General features: G+C 49.8%; 8 protein-coding genes across 8 annotated transcripts; all 8 read left to right on the top strand.

The window, feature by feature from the left end:
• Window positions 1–877: 877 nt before the first annotated feature.
• Window positions 878–1504, top strand: N7498_006111 (regulator of G-protein signaling domain-containing protein; the record flags this gene model as incomplete). Its single annotated transcript, XM_058453173.1, has 1 exon — window positions 878–1504. The coding sequence occupies one exon, from the start codon at window positions 878–880 to the stop codon at window positions 1502–1504; it is 627 nt and encodes a 208-aa protein (XP_058307364.1).
• A 629-nt stretch (window positions 1505–2133) lies between these two features.
• On the top strand, window positions 2134–4675 carry N7498_006110 (putative alpha-L-rhamnosidase C; the record flags this gene model as incomplete). The annotated part of the gene is made up of 2 exons (XM_058453172.1): window positions 2134–2447; window positions 2500–4675. 2 exons carry the CDS (start codon window positions 2134–2136, stop codon window positions 4673–4675), a joined length of 2490 nt encoding a protein of 829 aa, XP_058307363.1.
• Window positions 4676–5146: 471 nt separating this feature from the next.
• Window positions 5147–7283, top strand: N7498_006109 (uncharacterized protein; the record flags this gene model as incomplete). The annotated part of the gene is made up of 3 exons (XM_058453171.1): window positions 5147–6034; window positions 6089–6501; window positions 6548–7283. 3 exons carry the CDS (start codon window positions 5147–5149, stop codon window positions 7281–7283), a joined length of 2037 nt encoding a protein of 678 aa, XP_058307362.1.
• Window positions 7284–7695: 412 nt separating this feature from the next.
• On the top strand, window positions 7696–9064 carry N7498_006108 (uncharacterized protein; the record flags this gene model as incomplete). The annotated part of the gene is made up of 2 exons (XM_058453170.1): window positions 7696–8384; window positions 8437–9064. 2 exons carry the CDS (start codon window positions 7696–7698, stop codon window positions 9062–9064), a joined length of 1317 nt encoding a protein of 438 aa, XP_058307361.1.
• A 1149-nt stretch (window positions 9065–10213) lies between these two features.
• On the top strand, window positions 10214–12442 carry N7498_006107 (putative cholinesterase; the record flags this gene model as incomplete). Its single annotated transcript, XM_058453169.1, has 1 exon — window positions 10214–12442. One exon carries the CDS (start codon window positions 10214–10216, stop codon window positions 12440–12442), a length of 2229 nt encoding a protein of 742 aa, XP_058307360.1.
• Window positions 12443–15227: 2785 nt separating this feature from the next.
• On the top strand, window positions 15228–15434 carry N7498_006106 (uncharacterized protein; the record flags this gene model as incomplete). Its single annotated transcript, XM_058453168.1, has 1 exon — window positions 15228–15434. One exon carries the CDS (start codon window positions 15228–15230, stop codon window positions 15432–15434), a length of 207 nt encoding a protein of 68 aa, XP_058307359.1.
• Window positions 15435–16702: 1268 nt separating this feature from the next.
• N7498_006105 (uncharacterized protein) lies at window positions 16703–17566 on the top strand (the record flags this gene model as incomplete). The annotated part of the gene is made up of 2 exons (XM_058453167.1): window positions 16703–16927; window positions 16997–17566. 2 exons carry the CDS (start codon window positions 16703–16705, stop codon window positions 17564–17566), a joined length of 795 nt encoding a protein of 264 aa, XP_058307358.1.
• A 2096-nt stretch (window positions 17567–19662) lies between these two features.
• Window positions 19663–21658, top strand: N7498_006104 (uncharacterized protein; the record flags this gene model as incomplete). Its single annotated transcript, XM_058453166.1, has 3 exons — window positions 19663–19752; window positions 19802–19966; window positions 20021–21658. 3 exons carry the CDS (start codon window positions 19663–19665, stop codon window positions 21656–21658), a joined length of 1893 nt encoding a protein of 630 aa, XP_058307357.1.
• Between the last annotated feature and the right edge of the window lie 374 nt (window positions 21659–22032).

Below are 22032 nucleotides of genomic sequence, written 5' to 3'. Positions count from 1 at the left end.
GGGTATTGCCATGCTGCTTATGGTTGGTCCTCGGCCCAAGTGGATGCTGTCATTGTCGGAGACTTTCCGCGCCATTGGCCCAGACAGTCGGCGAGAGCAAGGATGTGCGAGCGGAGAGAAATATAAAGAGAAGAGTCGTGTGAGAAACATATGGTGAAGCACTCAAGGATACCGACGTCGAACATGCATTCAATCCGGGCGAATCGAGCTGTTCCTCAATGGGCATGGGCGACTGCTGCTTCATGATCGCGGTGTCTAGGCCCACTTTAATCCGACCCAGATGCCCGTTCGTCTCTGGGGCTTGAATATCATGAACTCGCTCTCTTAACCTACTCCGTAGTTTCGTACGACTCTTACTGGGCGATTAATTGGTTTTTTGAGCTGAATGAGGATCACGCTCCAGTCACGCGACCGCCACACTGAGCCCGCTTAGATGAGGTATAACATAACACGGGACCCCAGTAATGGATTATTAATCCACATAAAACACGCGATTCCATGGTAATGATAAAACTATGTGAATTGAGTTGCACTTTACCAAGTGGTTCATGGCGTGATTGAGCCTGGTGACATTTTTCCAAATCCATGTATGGACAACCGCCCCGTTCCGGGACACCATGCGAAGTCAGCGATGACGCTTTTTGGACGGAGAGTTCCCGAGAACCACTCTCGTTCGACCTGGTGGTTCTAGACTTCCCAAGTCTATGCCCAGACTCGGGTCTTGTATTGATAGAGTCACCTAGAGTCAGCTACATGTTCTATTTGTTGGGTCTCGAACATAGAGTCATACGCGGGACCCAGCCACCGCCCATCCTCCTTATGAAATCCGAATGCTCTTCTAACCACCTCACATACCTTTCCATCTACTCTGAAAATCATGACTGTTGTAATACCAAACAACGCCAGCCAGCCTCCAACATCTCCTCCGGACTATATACCTTCTCCATCCCGCATCACCTTGGAAAATATCCTATCCAACCACTCACCAACGCCTTACACATTCAATGCTTTTCTGGATTTCCTGATCCACAACCATTGTGTCGAGACCTTGGATTTTATTTCTGAAGCAAACGCTTACCCCACCATCTACAATACGTACTGGTCATCTCCCGAACATAGCGTCATTGTTCGGGATCCTACACTTGTTGGCACACAATGGGAGGATTTGATGAAGACTTACATCATGCCTGGGTCTCCAAGTGAAATCAACCTACCGGCCTATATCCGTGAAGAGTTACTGGCTATCCTGGATGTGACGGTTTCCCCGCCAAGTCCCGAACAATTAGACTCCGCCATCAATCATGCCTATGAAATTTTGATAGAAGACGCCTTGATACCGTTCATCAGAAGCTTCCACTTGTCAGACAATCCGTCGATACCTTCAGGAGATTTTCCAACCTCGAAGCTGTATTATTCAAATCGGAGATCAAGTTCACTAGACTGGAGTGCTCTGTATGATAGATTCCCAAACCTCAATCGTGCAGACACTAACTCGAGCTTCTAGATCTCCCACTAACGAGACAAATATAAATGATGCCCAACAGATTCAGCCTCAGAAAAATTCCCGAGTAACATCGGGCTTGTGGAATTTTTCCTGGATTAGAATGATCAGTGGGTTCGGCTTTTTCAAAAGTCGATCGTGATACAGCAAGGCGTCACTGTCTCATGAAAAGATGTTCATCTTACCTGTTGACGACATGCCATTATTCTCTGAATAGGACTCCTTTCACCTTGACGACGATCGATACGATAACTTACCCCATTGCAGAACTCAGGTCAGTAGGGCCCTACTGACCTGTAATCACACCCTATTGGGATGGGGTTCCTGTATGCCTGGGGCAGGAACTGGACGGGAGGTGCCGCCAATAAACTGGTCGGGGCCCGTGCCATTCACGATGTCTAGCGAATTAACTTCGGCAATGCTTCGCCGGATACAACCCTGTATTTCTCGGGGTAGAGGACACCGAAACTGTCAGATTAGATCATAATCTCCTAAATGCCGATACTTGATTAAAATTAAGCGCGATATACAAATGCGGAGAACACCCCACGTTTTACATACTTCAAAAGTGCCTTTGTTCTTTCCTGAACTGAATTAGCTTCTCATAATCCTTGCGCATGAAGCTCCCAACAATGTCCTTTAAACAGCCTCTGCTCCGATTTGGGGCACTCGTCTCATTGTGCTCGTCAGCGGCACTTGCTGTTGACGTTTACTCCCCAAAGTACTTCCACCTTGGTCCCGAACCAACAATTGATGGATTGCAAGCCTACGACGGGAACTCAATTACCTTGGATGAGGCCAACTCTGTCTTAACTCTCGATTATGCTAGTGAGGTTGGGGGATGGCCTTGGGTTGAATTCGAAAGCCCAAGTTCGCCAGTCCAGATTCAACTGAAATACTCCGAGCCATATGATGGATTGGCACTACCGCAGGGAGATGGCCCTTGGTAAGCCTTCCGATTCCTTTTCTGAAAAATTTCTAGACTAAGACTAGACAAGGCTGTATTGCAACGGACTTATGAACTCCTTTCGCACGGAAACCTTCAACATCACCGATTCTGGAAAGACCCAGTCCTTCTTCCTTCAAGGAGGCCTTCGCTGGCAATCCATCACTCTGATTGGGAACACCCCCATTACGATTCGCAATATCGGCCTCAAACCATCTGTCTCCGTTTCGAACCCTGAGTCACTTCCCGGTAGTTTCTCCACCTCCAAAGAGATGTACGAGCAAGTTTGGAGCCTCGGAGCTCGAGCGGTCCAAGCGGCCTGTGTGGATGCACGCTCTCAACCATCGACTTGGGAGATGTCCGATGAGGGTGCTTTGATTAGAGGACAGTATCCAGCTGTCTCTGCACTTGCCACCATCTTTGCAAATTACACACTGGAATTCAGTACCAAAATCACTGCCGGAGGAACGGGTTGGCGCGTTGCTGGTGGTGCCAATGGTGGTTACGGAGCTTACTTCGTCTTGACCTCCAACAAGGAAGGGTTGACCAGTACTAACATCACGTCACTGCCTGAGAACAGCTTGGTTGCTGGGTACGGATTCACCCTCATTGACCAGGCAATCCTGGCATCTGCACCCTCACAGACGTACGACATCTCGACTACCATTGAAGAAGACAAGTGGTACTCGATCAAGACAATGATCAATGCGACTGGATACTCCATTTCCGTTGACGATCAGGAGATTGCCTTCGTGAGCAATACAAACTTCGCCAGCTACGTGGATGGAACCTGGGGCTCTGGCAGCTTGACCGAAGGCAACTTTGGATTCGCTCCATACCTGAATCAAGAGGCTTACTACAAAGATGTCAAGGTCACTGCGCAGAACGGTACCGTCATTTACCAGAACCCTTTGACATCCACCGACATCCTGCAAGAGTACGCGATTGCGAGCAACGAGTACGCCGTATGCCTCGACGGCGCAAAGCGAGACCGAGAAATCTGGATCGGCGACTTTGCTCACACTGGCCGTATCATCGCGGCCAGCAGCGGACGCTACGACTATGTCAAGAGCATGATCGAGTTTGAATTTGATTGGCAGTATCCACCTGGTCCTGCTTATGGCTTGGTCCCCATCCAAGCATACATGGGAGCGGGAGCAGAGTATCGCGAGGTGTACTACCCCTCCGAATTTGGGGAGACGGATTACCAGTTTTTCTTCCTTCTTGTTCTGACCGACTATTTCTCTTTGACTGGGGATAAGGACCTTTTGATGAAGAATTGGGATGGTGTCAAATTGTTGGTCCAGACATTGGTTGACCGCTACTACGATCCGGCCTCGGGTCTCATGGCCAGTGCCGATGCATCGTGGTTCACCGCGCAGGGTAGTCAGAACGCGACTGCGCCAACCGCTCTCTTTGCAGTTGCTCTGAATCAGCTGGTTGAGGTTGCCGCCGCCTTGGGAGATTCAGGAACTGGAGCGACCTGGAGCCAGTTGTCTACGAATATTACCACTGCCATCAATGACTCTCTCTGGAACGAAGCCCTGGGAGCATACAGTTTGTCACTCACCCAGCCAGACGACACGGCAATCCTGGCGACTGCATTCACCATCCGAGCTGGAATGGCATCTTCCGACCGTGTCGCTAGCAGCATCGCCCGAATATCCGATGTTTTCCTCAGCATCGGCTACAAAGACAACTCAGTCACTGCCAATTCCGCCACCACCCAGCTGTCACCCAATACACAAGGTTTCCTCTTTGAATCCCTCTTCCTGGCTCACATAAAGTACAATGTCTCCGCCGACGTGGTTGTCCCCGCAATCCAGAACCTGTCGGAAGTCTTCTGGCCTAAGATGGTTACCCAGAATGAATACTATACCGGCGCGAGCTGGGAATATCTTTACGCAGATGGGAGCCCGGGGATTGGTGTTTTCACTAGTCTCAGTCACCCCTGGGGAGGTGCGCCGACCTATATTTTCAGTAACTACATTCTTGGTGTCAGGACCGAGTGGAATGCGCAGGCTAAGAGCTATGAATGGGTCTTTGCTCCGGCGTGGGATATTGCTGAGGGTCTTGGTCTTGAGTGGGCTAAGGGTAAAGTACCGTTGTCTACAGGAGGATATATTGAGGCGGAGTGGAATGTTTTCACGAAGGGTGCGAAGCCCACGATGTCTGCGCAAGTGGTTGGGAACAGCAATGTTAAGATCAACATGAAAGAGAGGTCGTAGATTGCTATCTCGCAAGACTAGACTACAATCACAATTTCTCTTCTCTTATTTCCACCAGTTATTTGTTGTGGAGATAGTTTGTGGCCCGCAATTGGGAAGTTCGCTTAGAACTGCAATATCGCAATTATACCGAGATGATACTATTCTTGCAAGATTGCGCCACCCCCGGTATAATAATGTCCGTTTAATATGAATTATTCGAGCTAATCATTCATAAGCGAGTGTTCGGGTGAGACCCCCCATGTATCCCCAGCCCCAGGTCTCGGACCTATCCCCGCATTGATCGTCATGTTGCAGTCAATTCGGGGAATTTGCGGAGAATGTCTTCACCTCGGGGTTATGGTCACCGAGAGATGTGCGACAGATTACTTGTTCCGTATTATTGACTGTTTTCAATCATATCTAAATTGAGTCCTTATATTGCCTCGAGGCACCTTGTCTGACATCTCCTTGTAGACTGCATTGAGCAAAATGGCAGTCTCATTCAGCTCGCCAAGGCGTCTCCTCACTTTTTTGTGTCTTTTGCTTTTTAATATTCCAGCTGAGGCATGTTGGGGAAATTTAACCTGCAATGGCCCAACAGAGGCCTCCTTCCCCGGTCCGTGGGAAGACAACATGCACTCCCCATTCTCTCGCCTCGTCTCTCCCAAATCAATTCTTGATTCTGATACCCGCTTCCTGGCTAAATATCCCGGGCCAGCCCACCTTGCAGGGAATGGATCCCTCCTGATCTTCGACTTCGGACAAGAAGTCGGCGGTCTAGTCAATATCGACTACACCGCAACCGGAACAGGAACATTCGGCCTCGCATTCACAGAAGCCAAAAACTTTACTGGGTTCAACTCAGATGAGTCAAACGGTGGCTCGGGTCCAGATGGCTCGTTACTGGTGAACGTCTCATCCGATGGACCGAGCAGCTACTCCATGCCCCTGGCCAAGATGCGCGGCGGGTTCCGATATCTGAGTTTTTTCACGCTCACCAATTCGACGGACTTTGATATTTCTGTAGATTCCGTGAATGTCGAAATCACCTTCCAGCCTTCGTGGCCAAATCTGAGGGCGTATGGAGGTTATTTCGATTCTAGTGACCCCCTCCTGAATCGCATTTGGTATGCTTGTGCCTATACGCTTCAGGCGAATAGTATCCCTCCCGACTCGGGAAGAACGTGGCCTGCGCCTGCTGAGGGGTGGTTGAATGATGCCGATCTGGGGCCTGGGGGTAGTGTTTTGGTGGATGGAGCGAAGCGCGATCGTGCCGTTTGGGCTGGTGATTTGGGGATCTCTGTTCCTGCTTCTGTTGTTGGTCTTGGGGATTTTGAGAGTAGTAAGAATTCTCTCAATATTCTTTACAGTAACCAGGTATGTTGTGGTTTCCATTCTTACGCTATCTCGACTTGAACTAACGATAAGCAGGATCCTACTACAGGTGAGCTTCCAGAGGTTGGCCCACCGATCAACTTCTTCGGCTCTGACAGCTATCACCTGGCGACCATGATCGCGACGCACGATTACATTCTGTACAGCAACGATATGGAATTCCTCAGATCTATTTGGTCGAACTATTTGCAGGCAATGACCTATATTACTGCACTGATCGATAACACTGGTCTCCTGGACGTCACTGGTACTTCTGGCTGGGGCAGAACAGCCGATTCTTCGGGCTACAACATCGTTGGAAACATGCTCATGTATGGCGCACTGCAATCCGGCTCAAAGCTAGCGGCCTGGATGGAACAGCCACAACTGGTCAAGGAGTGGGAAGTTGTCGCGTCAAAATTGAAGAGTGCGATCAACTCTCCAAGCTACAACTGGGACCCGTCAGTTGGGTAGGTGCTCTCACTCTGTCTTCTGAGTTAGACTGACATCCAACAGAGCGTTCAAGAACAACCCCACCGACAACTTGTTCCCCGAAGACGGCAACAGCATGGCCCTGTTCTTCGGCGGTGCTAATTCCTCCGCCTCATCAAGAATCAGCGAGTACCTCTCAACAAACTGGGGACCCATCGGCGCCAAGACACCAGAGATGCCAGGCACAATCTCACCATACGTCGAGAGCTACGAGGTGAAAGGCAACTTCAAGATCCGAAACGCAAAACGCGCTCTCGACTTGATCCGTCTCAGCTGGGGCTGGTACCTCAACAATCCTATGGGAACTGGCAGTTCGATGATCGAGGGATACAACGTGGACGGCTCGTTCCTGTACACTGCTAACGAGGGATACAACAAAGAGGGCTCGTACTCTTCGCACGCGCACGGTTGGAGTACTGGTCCTGTCGATGCTCTCGTTTCGTTCGTGGTAGGCCTGCAGCCAACTGCTCCCGGGGGTAAGAATTGGACATTGGCGCCCCAGGTGGGTGATTTGAGTTCTGCCCAGGGTGGGTTCACTACGCCGCTTGGGAAATTCTCGGCCAGTTGGAACACTGAAGACGGCAGATTCACACTTCAATTTGATGTTCCGGCGTCAACTGAAGGTTTGTTGCAATTGCAGGTAGACAACTCGGCGAAAGTACTGGTTGATGGACGTGAACATAAGACGACGATTGATCCTGTCAGTGGTCTGGCGGAGATTAGTGTATCGGGTGGGAAACATATTGTGCAAGTTCAATAGACAATTGGACCAAGATTGTTGAATTCAAACTTTTAGTTTTGCTCATTTTCTAAAAAAAATCATTCCCTGCTATTGCAAGCTACTTCCCGGATTCTTGAATATATACCTCGGTAACTGCTCGGGCGTGATGCATTGGTGGAACATTACCAGCGATTTCAGAGCCGCTCCAAAGAATCTCCGAATGTTGCAAGCGGTTTCGATCATGTCTGCTCCAGATGTCTAGACGTGCCAAAAAAAAACAGAACACCGTAAACACCGTCCTAAGTCCGAAGGCGATGAGGCTCTGGGCCAGAGCCACAATGGCTTGGCAACCCCGAACGTGAAAACAATCTGCATTTGCTGACTCCGTGCTGACTGCCACACTCTTTTTCGCGCGTCTTTCATTTTCTTGATCATCATCATACCAGAAACCATGGGTCGCCTTCCTGCCGATCCCCCGGCGTCATCGTCGCTCTCACTCCACACGCTCGACAATGATGACCTACCGCCCCCCTACACCGACGAGCCCGAATTCCCAGCCGCACCCGCTCCACAGCCCGCATTCCAACCCCTCAGACTCAGCGACTCAGCCTATCACGTCCCCGGCGCAAAAAGCTTCACGGTATGCGATGCTCGCATCGTCACCTACGCGCCGCAGCTCTCCAACAACAGCGATGAGCTCTTTCGCGTTATCCGCAGGCAGATGAGGCTGCCCCTGCGGCCGTTACTCGGAGTCCAGGGCACACATACCGAGTCGAGTAATGATGGCAAGAAGAAGACCAGTAATAATGTAACCGACTTTTCCTTCCAGCTTGATCTGGCCGAGACTATGTTGCGGGGTTGGGATGAGCCGCTTACTCTGAACTGGATGGAGACAGGGGTTCTTAAGGATGGTGATGAACAGAAGGCATTCCGTGGAGGAATTCTTCGCTCACGTCGGTATAAACCTCGCGCGGCTCGTGCCAAGGCTATCTCTTTGGACGATAGTGATGCCGCTCTGCTGGAGTCGGAAGCCGATGTTTTCGAGGGCGAGGATTCGGAGAACGCCGGTCTTTCAGAACAAGAGGCGGATCTCCAGATGTGGTGTAAGCGGTTCTGCAGTGACTTAGCACCCGTGAAATCGTACGGATACCTGCTATTCTACTTCACGATCTCTTGCTAATTTTGGATTTAGATTCACTTTGCACCGAGAACTCCGTGGCTTCGACTTCAAACCCATGCGTAACATTCTCGCTTCACATATCCGCTCGCTGAACTACCAGGGCACAACGAATTTCTGGTTCAAGAAGGGCTACAGCTCCGTCACGATCTACTCACCACACTGGATCAATCAGCTGCGCACCAATAAATTCGTCTGGTGGGCCGTCGTTCTCCTACAGCTCTGGATCATCACCTGGCCAATTATCTGGTTAATGGAGAAACGTTACGAGGTCGCCCGCTCGCAGTGGAACGCGTCGCTTGATCCTGGCTCCGGAAGTGGCCTGATCAAGTGCTATGCTCAAGGCCACGATGAGACACAGCTGGGAGAGTTCTGGGCCCCGGCCGTCAAGCAGGCTGCGTGGAGTCGACGACGGGGATCGGACGCTCTCTTGACGAGGCAAGATGCTGAACGGTTGAAAGGCATGAGTAACGAACAGATCCTCCGTATTCAGACATGTGAATCCGAGGCCGAGCGGCAGCGTCGTGAGCGTGTTCATAGTGGCCAGGGCGGTTTCATGGACGGTGTGGTCGGTCTGGTTAGAGGTGTCTCGGAGGCTTCGCAAGATTATCGATTGGGGATGGGCTGGGGTGCCAATACTTAGGCTTTTGCATTTGGTTACATTGGCTACAACAGCATCTATCGTTTTGCACCTTCCGGAAGCGCTTCTTTTGCTCCGTTTGTATCAATCCCGTTTATATTAATCTCTTACTGATCGCCTGTGTTGTTTCATCCGTTGTTTCGTCAAAGAGGCCGGCGTCACTGATTGAGCGATTGGGGTTAACAGAATTAACCACCCTCAGGATATTTTCCATTTCGATGGCTGGCTATGGCCATTATTCAATTGGCTTCATTAAATAAGGCCCATTTTTGGATTTCTTGGCTGCGGACAATGGCGCTTGCAGATTTGGAAGCGAGTATGAGACAATTGATCGATCGCTCACTTTGTTCCCTATGCGTCGACTTCAAAGTAGCCATCAAACACTTCGTTATATCCCCGTTTCAGGGGTTAATGAAGCGGAGTATTCCAATTCAGATCCATCGGAGCGATTCAAGGGGGGTTGCAGTGGTTTCCTTTTCGTGCAGTCATGTCGATTGGGGTCTGCTTTGTCACGCTGCAGATAGTCGGTGACTTCCCATACATTCGCTGAAGCTATCTCCCAACCCAGGTCATCCATTCCAAAATCACTCCTGTTGACGGTGAAAAGTTGGGAAGATGTAATAATTTACGGTCCGGGCCGACCCCACCTTTCGGCTCCGAGTTCAATTACTTTGGCCAAGAAAAATTCGGAAGATCGGCAGAACACGTGGTCATTTACATTGATTGCAAATTTAGAACAGAGAGAAATCCGAGAAACCGATAAAACACAAGACCTCTTACCAAAAGAGGCAGACATGGAGAGCGGATCCACACGTGAACAGGCTCCAACGGGACCCGGTCGGCTTTATTTTCCATTAATTTATTTGGCTTTGAAACGCCCGATGCCGCTAGACGGACTCCGGCAGACACTAATCTCCACTCGATCACCCAGAAGCGCCGCAGCGCCTCCTCCGCCTCCGATGGTCAGGAACGATGCCCAAATCAGGGAATATCTCCGGTGATCCCAGAAAAGCTTGGGTTTAGTCCGCTAAGCGATATTATCACGTTCATGCTCAATGCCAGGCAATGCAATTACATTTAAGCGAGTGGGAATCCGGCAGCCCCTGAAGGCACCTTCACTTTTCGCTTTCACCCCATGGAGTCATCGTCATCATGCGATTTCAATTACAGACAGCGCTCTTTTTCTTCCTCGGACATACCGTTGCCGGACAGTCTTGCCCGAAGCCCGGAGCGCCAAACCTCAACTCTCTAGGTGGTCTGCAAGTGCTGCACTATAACAATCTGGGGCCCCAGAACAATGGCACGTCGGCTGTTCTCGTGTACGATCGCCTAAGTCGGAACGATGCTGCTGGACGATGCGCAGGTATTGGAGAGCGGCTTCATTCCTGGTCATCTACGTCTTCTGTCGAGCAGACAGAAATCGGTTACGAGCTGGATTATTTGGTCTTCTCCAATGAGCTCTCTGCTGATGAACCAATCTGGGTATCCGCCGAGCCTGCCAGCGGAGAGCAGTGCCAGGCATTGTCACCCTCAAAAAAGACGCTATTACAAGTTGCATGCGATGCTGAACTTCCCTCTCTGTGCTCGTCGACTCCTCCTCCGTCAACCGATCTTGATCGGCGCCCGAGAGAATACACCAAGCTTACAATTGAGTCGCAAGGCTATAGTCTGACCGGCTATCGCGACGCTCGTTCTTTCCGATTTCTGGGGATCCCATTCGCAGATCCCCCAGTTGGACAACTTCGATTGGCGCCTCCCCAAGCCTACACGGGCCCCAAAGTCATCGATGCCACTTCAATGGGATTGTCATGCATTCAGGCACTTTCAAGCTTCGGCATTTTGGATAATGGCGGGATATCTGAGGATTGCCTTTATCTGAACGTATACACGCCAGTTTTGCCATCGCCGAGGGGTCAGAATACTGCACTTCGTCCCGTCGCAGTTTACCTTTACGGTGGGGCGTACAACGAAGGGACCTCAACCATGATTGACTACGACGGTGGCAACTTCGCGAGTCGTAGTGACGTGATCATCGTCACACTCAACTACCGCGTGGGTGCATTGGGATCTATCTCCACCGGTGATCTCACGACCGGTAGTTATGGTATCCGCGATCAGATCATGGCTTTGAAATGGGTCCAGACCCATATCGCTGATTTCGGTGGAGACCCATCTCATGTTACACTCTTTGGACAATCTGCCGGTGCCCAAAGCACAGTAGGTCTGATGTCTTCTTCAGCCGCGAAGGGTCTCTTCTCCGGTGCGCTCGTTCAATCTGCACCGCTTGATATTCCGTGGTACCCTCGTGGATTATACTCGGAATATATCACACCTGCAGTCGGCAAGGCAGTTGGATGCGATGATACCAGCTCCGAGGAAACTTTCCTGAAGTGCCTTCGATCTGTCCCTGCTGCCAAATATATCAGTAACTCCACTGAATTCGAAAGCGCTATTACAAGCATCACCGCGAGCATCGCAGACCATTACTTCCACAACACCAAGATGCTGTCTGGTACCGAGCCATTCATGCCGATGGTCGACGATTCTGGGTCTGGCGTGATTGATGACCAATTCGATGTGCTTCTTGCCAACAACAAGCTTCCCGTCCGCGTACCGGCCATGTTCACTAACGTGCGCAATGAAGCAGCCCTATTCACCGACGGCGAGATCCCAGATCTTGGGTCTACTCAAACCGCACTGGATGCTGTATTGGAAGTCGCGTTTGGCGAAAAACTGGCTATGGAGATGATCTCGTCAGGTGCCTTTGAAGTCAACACCTCCGACCCAGACGGCGTCCGCAACGCTGCTTCCGCTGCCGTCACAGCCAGTGAATGGACCTGCGCCCAGGGCTATCTGCTCAACAAGACGCTGTCCGCTTTCCCTTCGCTCTACCAGGTGGAAATTACCGACGGTCATATCCAGACCATTGTGGATGTACCGGCAATTTGTTCTCCAAACAACGATTTCAACGCGTCCTGTCACACTTCTGATATATTACTTGCATGGGGCAACCTGAACTCGAAGACCAAGAATGTCGCTCCCTATTACGACAATGAGGACATCCTACACTCGCAGCTTCTTCATGATATATTTGGCGCCTTTTTCAGAACTCGAAACCCCAATCCCAGTCTTGATTTCCTGAAGATTCGCGGTCCGGCTTATGCCTCGACGCATGGAATTTTCAGCGGAAGTGACCAAATTCAATCTTCTCAAGATGGCGGGAACAAGGGATATGCAATTGAGCAGTATCACCCTGTGGATCGGAATATGACTTTGCTGGGTATGCCGCCGTCACATATGGCCAACTTCGAGGAGTCGGGCAAGTGTGCTGTCTTTAACAAATACGGCCTCACTTTCCAGCGCGCCAAGCTTACAAACTAAACTTATTACTTAATGGGTAATTTAAAGGAGGATCCATCACGGGCGGCTTGGTCAATGTACAGTTATAAAGATGGAAGATGGAATGTCAGATACTGTGCCTCAGGGTGGCCAACATAATAGAATATTCAATATTCAAAGCATCTCATTATTGCGAGATTCGTAAGACTCGAGTATGTTCGAAAGTTTGTTGATATTCTAACATGCTCAGGTGTGTTTCTCCTCTATAATGATCGCTCGGTGCGTTCAATTTGCATTCTGTCTAGCACCTGAGCGGCGCTACAAGCTTGGTCTTACAAGAAGACGAACTGGGAGTAAAGGGACGGAATTTTGAATGCTAGGCCGAATCCGTGGCAATATTATTTATGGCATCATAACTTGGTCTTCAAAAAACGCAAGGACTGCGAAGTTCGTATCCGCACTCCGAGGGAAACCGCAACAATCGTAACACCCTAGGATCGGCACTATGTTCCAGAAACATACAAATGGCACTACACTCGCCCCTGATCCTTGCCTCAATCCATGGCTGATATTCCGCTAGAGAGCACATAAGCCCCATCCACTGCGCCAATATTAGCAGAGCGGGTGGATCACTCTGTCTCACCAGTGAAACAAGGTCGCATTCCAGTCGACCCATAAACGAAGCAAAATGTCCGGCATTCGGCAGAGACCTTTCAAGTTCCATCAGTGGAGTCAGGATTCTGAGGGGACTGTAGTAAATATTCTTCTTCTTTGTAGTAAAATCATCGATACCACAGAGATCCGCCAGATCCTGGTCAAGACCTTCGCGTCCCTGCTCCACTTGATCGAATATTTGGCGTTCTTCTTTATCAACGACTGCAAATGCGGTGGCCCAAATGCTGTCAGGTATATAAGGAGAAGCGAGTTCTATAATGCATCCAATATCACTCTGAAGGGTGAGCCAGTTAAGGCCCTCCGGTCGGTTTGTGAGAACCCATGACTCTGTGGCGTGGAAGTGCTCGGGGCATATTGTCATCACACCCATCAGCATGCATGATGAAAGCAGGGAGCCCACATTGTCTCGGTGGAATTGAGATGAGAGGGCCGCTTGGTATAGTTTAAGGGCGCGCTGCCAGAAATAAGTCTCCGCAATTGATTGTTCTTTGATCGAGCGTCTTACTGTAAATGAGACGCGTATCATGTCCGTTCTCATTACATCCCGAATTGCGGGTCGCGCGATTGTTTCAGTTCAGCAGTTGATGAAATGCTGAAACGCAACCCCACTCATAGGGTGAACTGATCCTGGGGGCGTTAAGGCGTATGGCGTCCATTTGGGATCAAGCTTCAATGTTTCCTCGACGCTATTCATGAGGTAGTCTAGCGATATGAAAAACAAACGGTGCTCGGATCGCATGAGACGGATAGTACATCGAAGCTTTCTGATCCGATAAATAGAAGCATTGTACGCCTCTTTAATGGCATCTTTGGCAATGTGGCTTTTGCTCATCACACTGTCATGGACGTCAGTTCCGCTTTGCCTAAGGCTCATCATAGTCCACCACACCTTCATTCTTCTTTTTTTGCATCTCAAACACCCACCTCCGGACTTTCGATGTGCTCTGCGCGCATGGAAAACATGATCTTGCGTTTTCCCAGGTGCGGATATGCGAAACACGCTCTGGTGGCGGCCAGTTGAGGCCGCTTCCGCGAGATGAGGCGTGCGCGCGAAAGAGTCACCTTCAGAGGACATCATGCACTGGGCCAAATCTGGGTCTCCCTGCTCTGTTTTAGGTGGAATTAGCAAGCCTAAAGACTCGATGACCACTTGTTCTGTGTACTCAAGAACATCCTTGGTGGTCCCGGCATCGCCACAATGGATGTGGTCACGTGGTCCGTGCGTCTCATACTACACAGCCTGGATGAAAGGCAATGGTGATTCAACTATATTGGAGCGATAAAATATTGCGTTTCTGTCGGCTTCAAGATTATAAAAATAATTTTGACTCCTATCAGAGGTTCGTTTCACGAACATAGCATTTTCGCCCCCAAAAATCCGCAATGTGGCTGCGTGAAACTCCCGATTGACGGGCTCGCGCGCGCGAAGAGACAGTCTCCGATTGGTGATCAGAAACCAAAGAACGCATTCCTGCAGCCCACTATCTGTTCAGCCATGAGCTGCTGTCGTTGGTCAGAGGCGAGGCAGTGCAACTCACGAGGCAGATTCTTGATTTTGAGCAGTTTTATTCCATACAGCCTACTTCACCAAGTACCTTGCTAGGAAGAATATTCATTTATCCAAGTTGAACACTACGGCTATCCTCACTATAATGGTGGAGACTCTCGGAGTTGCTTCTGCTGAGGTTGGGGTCGCTGCTTTCGCACTCCAGATCGCAGGCAGAATCAGCGGGTTACAAGCTGCCCGTAAATACAACAAAACACAGGCTGCCGCAGAAATCGAATATTTGGTTTGTCGTCCTAAATCTTTACATAGGAATTTGGCATTCGCCAAGCTTTTTGAAAGGCATCAAGTTGTCGAGCCTGGGATTACCGCCTTTTGGTCAGCGTATTCGAGCATTGACGTTGCTCCGCAAACGCTTCTTGGGAATATTCCTAACAAGCGCCCGGGCAAGAGAAATGCTATGAGGTCGGCAAAACTTATCTATTCAAGAGAAACTCGAAAAATTATTCAAGAAATCAGTTCCAAAATTGACAGCGTGAACATGGATCTGGTTCTGGACGTTTTGATAACCTTGGTGACAGTCAGATAGTCAGACTGATATTGTGATATTGGCCGAACGGCTCACTCTTACTACAACATATGTTCGATATGTCCACACTTGATGGATTATATCAGTCGGCTATTGACAATATCCCCGTTACCAACGCCGACATAGAGCAGTTGTTCCTTTCGCGAGAAGAGCCCCTCAAGTCCAACGAGCACCGTGCAACAACAAACGCTGCCATTGCTCCTGTTATCACATTGAACGCGCTTCAGGGTGCCATTGGGGATTGGAATACACATTTTTGTCAGTAATTCTTGGAAGCTGCGACAACATATTTTGCCCTTCACGGCGAGCCTGCTGGAATGTCCGAGTTGCCTTCACCCGATATGGTGACCTATTTAGTTCTAGTGGACATTCATTTAAATGCCCTGGGTGGTCAGTTGTGTAGTATAATGATATCTATTTCTTTTCTCTTTGTACAAATCTAGCAGAGTCACCCTGATCTGAGTATGATATTCACTCTCATCCATTCATGTCTGGCTTCGACCCTGTAAATTTTGACCACGTTCACTTCATTTCCAAATCAGACACTGCATCTTTCGCCTCTTGCTCATTGATCCTTGCTTTTTCTCTATTCATATACTACTATAGATTATCATCTTCCTTTCTCCACTGACCTTCCCAAGCAGTGACAAGTCAGCAATTTGTCCCTGCTAAATGTGATTCTATTTTCTACGTCCCTCTGAGCAGCATCCTTCCTTAGGTGAGGAACGGTCTATTGAGCGGTGGGACCCTGAACTATCTATAAGTGATATTCAGTTTGCATATACATTAATAGTGAATACTTATCCACTGCCTTTGGTATTTCAGTTCATCTCCCGCATGGGTGACCATCTTGCTATCAAGGAGTAGTAGTACATGATAAAAAAATGTCTATTCGATATCCCGTACTTCCTGAAGGAAAGCCAACAGTCCTTGTATATCTGACTAAGTTATCTCACAGCCTGGTCCGCTTACACTGCTGATGATAGAACCATACAAGCCTCTCTGAGCTTATTATAATTGAGGATTTGACCCTTACGAACTATACTGTACTTTCGACAGGGCTGTTTTGATAGTGTGGGACGGGGCTGACCATCCATTATCCATTTATTTCTGCCTTGTATTTTGGCTCCCACAATAAATTTGGCTTCTGCACTGCCAAGGGGCCAAAGCCTCGTGGCTGCTGTTATCATTATCTCCGGCTGGTCAAGAGGATGGACAAGCTCATGTCAAGCCTCTCACAGGAATGCCCAATACGAAGGGAACAGTGGACGAGGGGAATTTCAGCCTGGTGCCTATCCCGATCCTACCAACATTTGATCATCAATATGATTGATTAGTCCGAATGTTGATCTTGTCTGTTCAGCGGCTGACAGATTGACAAGTGATATGCCCGACAAGGATGTCCTGCATTGATGACCCCAAGGCCTGTTCGTCTTATTTACCGCTTCTCCTTCTTTGTCTTATGCCTCTTGGCTATTCTCGTCAGTCAAGGTAGATCGAAGGAGGTGACATTCCTACGGAACTGACTTGCACAATGACCAACTCCCTCTCCGCCGCTACCTGCGCCATCTACGTAGCCCTCGCCTTCCCAGTACTCTACCTTCTCATCCGAGACGGTCGCTATGGCCTTCTAGGATGGCTCTTCCTATTCTTCTTTTGCACCCTCCGCATGATCGGTGGCGCGCTGGCAGTCAACGACACCAGCGTCAGCCTTTCCCCCCTCCTCACAACAGCTAGCATTCTACACCTGGCGCAAGTTGTCAGCCCACAATTACGAGGCCAGTGCTAATCCAGCAGTCGACACTATCGCATCCAACCCCTCAACAAGAAAGTGGAATGGCTCTCCGTCCTCGCCTACCAGATGCTCATCATCGCAGGCGTGGCCATAACAGCTGCCGACTCCGCGAAACTTCAGGAACACAAGCAACTCCTCGACAAGGCTGAGACGATCACCAGGGCAGGTATTTCGATTCTGGCGGTCGCGTGGGGGTTTTTGGTTGGCTGGACCGGGTTCTCATTTATTGCTCCCCGGGGACGGAATTCCTCGCTCACGAGGGCAGGGAAAGTCGTAAGTATCTACCCCCCCCCCCGCGTGTATCGGAATACTATGGTATTATTTCGCGAGCAGCTGCTTATGGCCGTCGCCTTCTCGCTCGTCTTCATCGAGATCCGAGTCTTCTACAGTGTTACTGCGCTGTGCACGCAGAGGGCGTCGCTTAATCCCGTCACAGGGTTGCTGGTTATCAGTGTGGTGCTACGGTTCCTGCCTGAGGTATTTGCCACGCTTGTGTGTATTTTTGCGGGGATCAGTACGCAGGGTGCGGCGCTGTTGGCTCATGTCGAGGAGGAGAAGGTAATTTCGGTTCCACCAAAACCGCTTGCTCAACCCTGGATTTAGCTGGCTTAAAATGCATGCGTTGTTTATGTTTGTTTTTCGCTATACACTTAGATGATGAGAGTTTGCAATGATCAGAGTAATTATAACAGACCATGGGGACCTCTTATAGAGGAACGTCTTACTAGCTTTGCCTTCAACGCCCTTTCTCTATAATTGCTTGAATAAGATCAGGGCAGATTACTACTATAGCCCAGACTATACATACAGGCTATTATTCTGAGTCCCTGAAAGCTTTCACAGCTTGCGATCAAGAGTGTAGATACTGTGGATATTGTGACTGTTGAGCACAGTGCATAAGTAATAGGTTATGAAGGCGCTGACCACGGAAAGTTTAAGACACTTGGGGATGCCCGCAATGAAATGTCGATAAAAGGGATCGAAGATTTCGATCCATTCATTGAAAGTTTTGTCAGAGGAAAATCCAATCCGATGATAAAGGCAAATGTTACGTCGTTGCTGGTGGCAGGGTTACTGATATTTTCACTGATTGGGGTAAGTATCACTCCACGATTATGCGAACACAACTGCTGATTAAGAATATTGATGTCGAAGGCAAACGCCTTGTTCATCGCCTAACCTGATCAAGGCATAATCATTCGCTAATAAGCAAATACCACACCTTTTTATGAAAAATATAAGTTCTCAAATTGGACCACAAGAGTATTGCGGCCGTGAAGCAGCAGCTAGCCACTGTTAGTACAGAAAGGCAGCTAGGTCGAACACCGGTCATCTACCATGACGGGAAAATCGGAATTCATTTCGCCTCGAATCTCGCCTAATGGGCGCTACACCCCCACCCCGGCACGTTAATTGGCCTGTAGCGATCCACATCAGCTATCCCTATCACGTTCTGACGGGGCCTCTACAGTATGGCATATTAAAAGATTTTGCCTGAGCCAATGATATCCAGTTTCCATTCTTTCAAACCCGGTAAATCCCGCGAACATTACAGTACCGGGCCGCTCAGGGTGGGGCCAAACGTAGGCCGGAGCAAATAGACATTGCGGGCTATACGTGTGGCGCGTTATCAAGCTTCTTGTGTAATAATGGGTGCTTTATCCAGGATACGGCGGAAATGACTGATTCTGGTAAAGTGAGAGACTCTAGAAAGTGACGAATGGTTGGAAAGTATTGAAGAGACAAGGTGGGTAGGCAGGTATAACATATTGCGCTCCATGATCAAGTAGGGGGCCAAGGGGACCCTATTTTCGTAATTATAGAGGCCAAGCTCCCACGCGCATACGTTTCAGTACCTTGTTCCGTACACGTACTGTACGTTGTGTGCTGCTTGGCCTGTCGACGACCCGGGCTGCATTGTGATTGGCCCACGCCGATCCCTTGGATCCTTGTACCGCAGACCTCGGTTGCCGCTGATACATAGCCCAAGTACGCCCCGTGAAAATTTGCGTCCCGTACAATCTGTACAGTAGTACTCAAATCAACGCCTGGCAGCTCTGTACTGTAGCTGGATATACGGGGTATTGATACAAATTAAATACATTGATTATTTTCAAAATACTGGCAGAATTATTGTGGAGAAGGACGTTTGTTTTTTGGTCACCCTGTATCTCTGTGAACTCTGTTACTCGCCCTCACCCCACCCAGCAAACCCTTATCCCCTTTAGATCCACTGTGAGGTCTACATATGATTACGTGAAAATTTCACGCCGTCACTCGTCCGGTGCCGGCAGTTTCTTGGTTGATGCTGTGCAGCGGCAAGGAATCAGCTCCGAGACCAGAGACCCAGAATATAACAGATAAATACTATACCGCTGCGCTGCTGCGCTGCAGCATTGTTGGAGTGGCGCCAGAATTAATCGACTTGAATACAACTCGATGAGCTAAAGATACGGTCAATACGAGCGGTCACCGTCTCGACCCTCCCAGGCGTCACCTGGCTCGTCAGGGTCCTTCGCATCTGCTAGCCGGCCGGGCCTTCCATTTGTTTGAATCTCCTTAACTGACAACGTCCGAATGCTCACCTCGTTTTCTGTTCGGGCGGCTCAGGGTCTCTTGTAGCATCTCTTTTCTCTCCCCGTTTTTTCCTGCAACTCGCTCCCTTCACGGGAACCCTCCTAGCCTCTCCTTAGTACACCATGTTGTTTTCTCTGGCGTTCTTACAGCTTTTTACTCTGCATAATGCTGTTGCACAGCGCCACGACATGAATTTGATGTCATTTATGACGGTCAGTCCCCCCGCCGACAGGTGATTCCTTCCCGCTAACACATGTCTAGCTCCCCGAGGTCCGAGCCTTGAAATGGGAAGTCAACTACCACCACCGCTCGCGCGTTGCCCCCGGATATTGGTTCTTTACGCCATATAGCCAGATTGAACCGGAACAGCCCACCCAGAAGTACCAGAAATACCAGATTGGGCCGTATATCTACGATGAAGATGGTGTAAGTGTGATTGTGCCCAGAAACTCGAGGGGTATGGCTAACTGGAGTCGGAAGATGCTGATCTGGGCCGGATCACCGATGTGGGACAACCAAAACGTGTTCGATTTCAGAGCGATCAACAAGATCGACGACCAGCCGCACCTCTCCATGATTGTTGGCTCGGAAGTCGACGGGTCAAGCAAGGGCAAGGGCGTGATTGTAGATACACACTACGAGATCGAACAGCAGGTCGAGGTCTTGGATGACCTGCACGACTTCAATATTTACGAGTTTAACGTCCTGCCCGGCGGCAAGTCGGCCCTCGCGTGTACCTACCGGTCCCGACCCGTCAATATGGAGGATTTTGGACGTCCGACGGAGGAGAGCTGGGTCATCTCCGGTGGGTTTGTCGAGCTAGATGTGGCGACTAATGAGGTCCTGATGCAATGGGAGAGTTTCGACCATATTCCCCTGCACGAGTCTAATCTGTTCCATGTATGGGATACGCCAATGGGACCCCCTGGATGGGACTATGCTTATATCAACGCGGTGGACAAGAATGAGGCGGGTGATTATATTATCTCCTTGCGCTTTACTAATACGATCTACGGTATCTCTGGTAAAGATGGACACATTTTGTGGCGTCTAGGCGGCTTAGAAAGCGACTTCGATATGGACTTTATATTTTCTAAGCAGCACGATGTGAGATTCGTCTCGTCTAACAGCACCCACCATATTATCTCTATTATGAATAATGCTTCGGACGAGCGAGGCAACGACGAGAACATCTCCTCGGCTCTATATATCGAGGTCGACACCGTGGCTATGATGGCCCGCGTTATTAAGCGCGTTAACCGACCAGATAGCAGTCTAACCCGCGTGTATGGCAGCGTTCAGACTCTGCCAAATGAGAACGTCTTCGTCGGCTGGAGCGAGCGTGGCTACCAAAGTGAGCACGCCCCTAACGGCGATATCTTAATGACCGCTCGATTCGCCTCCACCCGATACTCTACCTATCGTGCCTATAAGGGCGAATTCGTGGGCCGCCCTAACCAGCCTCCAGACGTCATGGCTTCTGTGTACGGTACTACCGATGAGGACATCACCACCATCATCTACGTAAGCTGGAACGGCGCTACCGACGTGATAGAGTGGAACTTCTATGCACAGGCCTATGATGTCGGCACGCCCGTATTCATCGGCCACGCGGACAAGACCGACTTCGAGACCATGTACATCGTCGACGGCTACATGGACCGGGTCGCCGCCGAAGCGATCGACGTCAACGGCAAGGTCATAGGCACCTCGAGAATCCAGCGCTCTGACATCCCGAGTAACTGGAAGGCCGTCGGCTGGCTGGGCGAGTCTGACCCGACCCCGGGTGACCCCTCCATGATCGCGTCGATCAACAAGGGCACCGATACCACCGCCAACAGCCACGACAGCATGGACAGCATGGCCGAGATAATGGGCAATAACGACTCGGACAAGTCATCCTACGCCAACGCCAAGGAAGTTACCAATGCCATCTACAAAGCCCACAAGCTTATCCGCGACATGGGCGGCCTGCTGATCTTCATACTGGCGGCCTATATCGTCGGCGGCGTCCTCTATGGCACATACCGCATGCGGCAGAAGAGCAAGCTGCGTTCCTACCAGCACGTCCCGTTAGAGGAGGGCCTGCCCTTAGACGATATCCACTTGCGCTCTTAAGCAGCAGAGTAATCTCTATCACGCCGCTTCATTTCATTTCGTTTGCATCATTGACAGCGTCGCATCCATCTTCGCATTTACGTTACAGTCTTGCAGGCGAGGCACTGAACCACATACTTTTGGAACATCAACGAGACGAATGCTGAAGGTTGTAGGTATATACAATCAGTCATAATCGTTCGGCGCGTATCACACCCTGGGGTTCAACCTGGTTTTGATACTACTCTTTCTCTGTTCTTCATCCACCTCGCCACAAACTCACTAGGCATGACCCTTCTGTAATACCATCACTATTCACCACAACGAATTTACATACACCATACATTCAATAATCGGCGATTTTGGCAGATGCCGTCTCAACCTGGAACCTTTTC

The sequence above is a fragment of the Penicillium cinerascens genome (genome assembly GCF_028974065.1).
Source record: "Penicillium cinerascens strain IBT 15544 chromosome Unknown contig_6_segment0_segment0, whole genome shotgun sequence".
NCBI classification, from domain to species: Eukaryota; Fungi; Ascomycota; class Eurotiomycetes; order Eurotiales; family Aspergillaceae; genus Penicillium; species Penicillium cinerascens.
The sequence above is the reverse complement of the archived record's forward strand: the minus strand, read 5'-3'. Positions and strand labels throughout refer to the sequence as shown.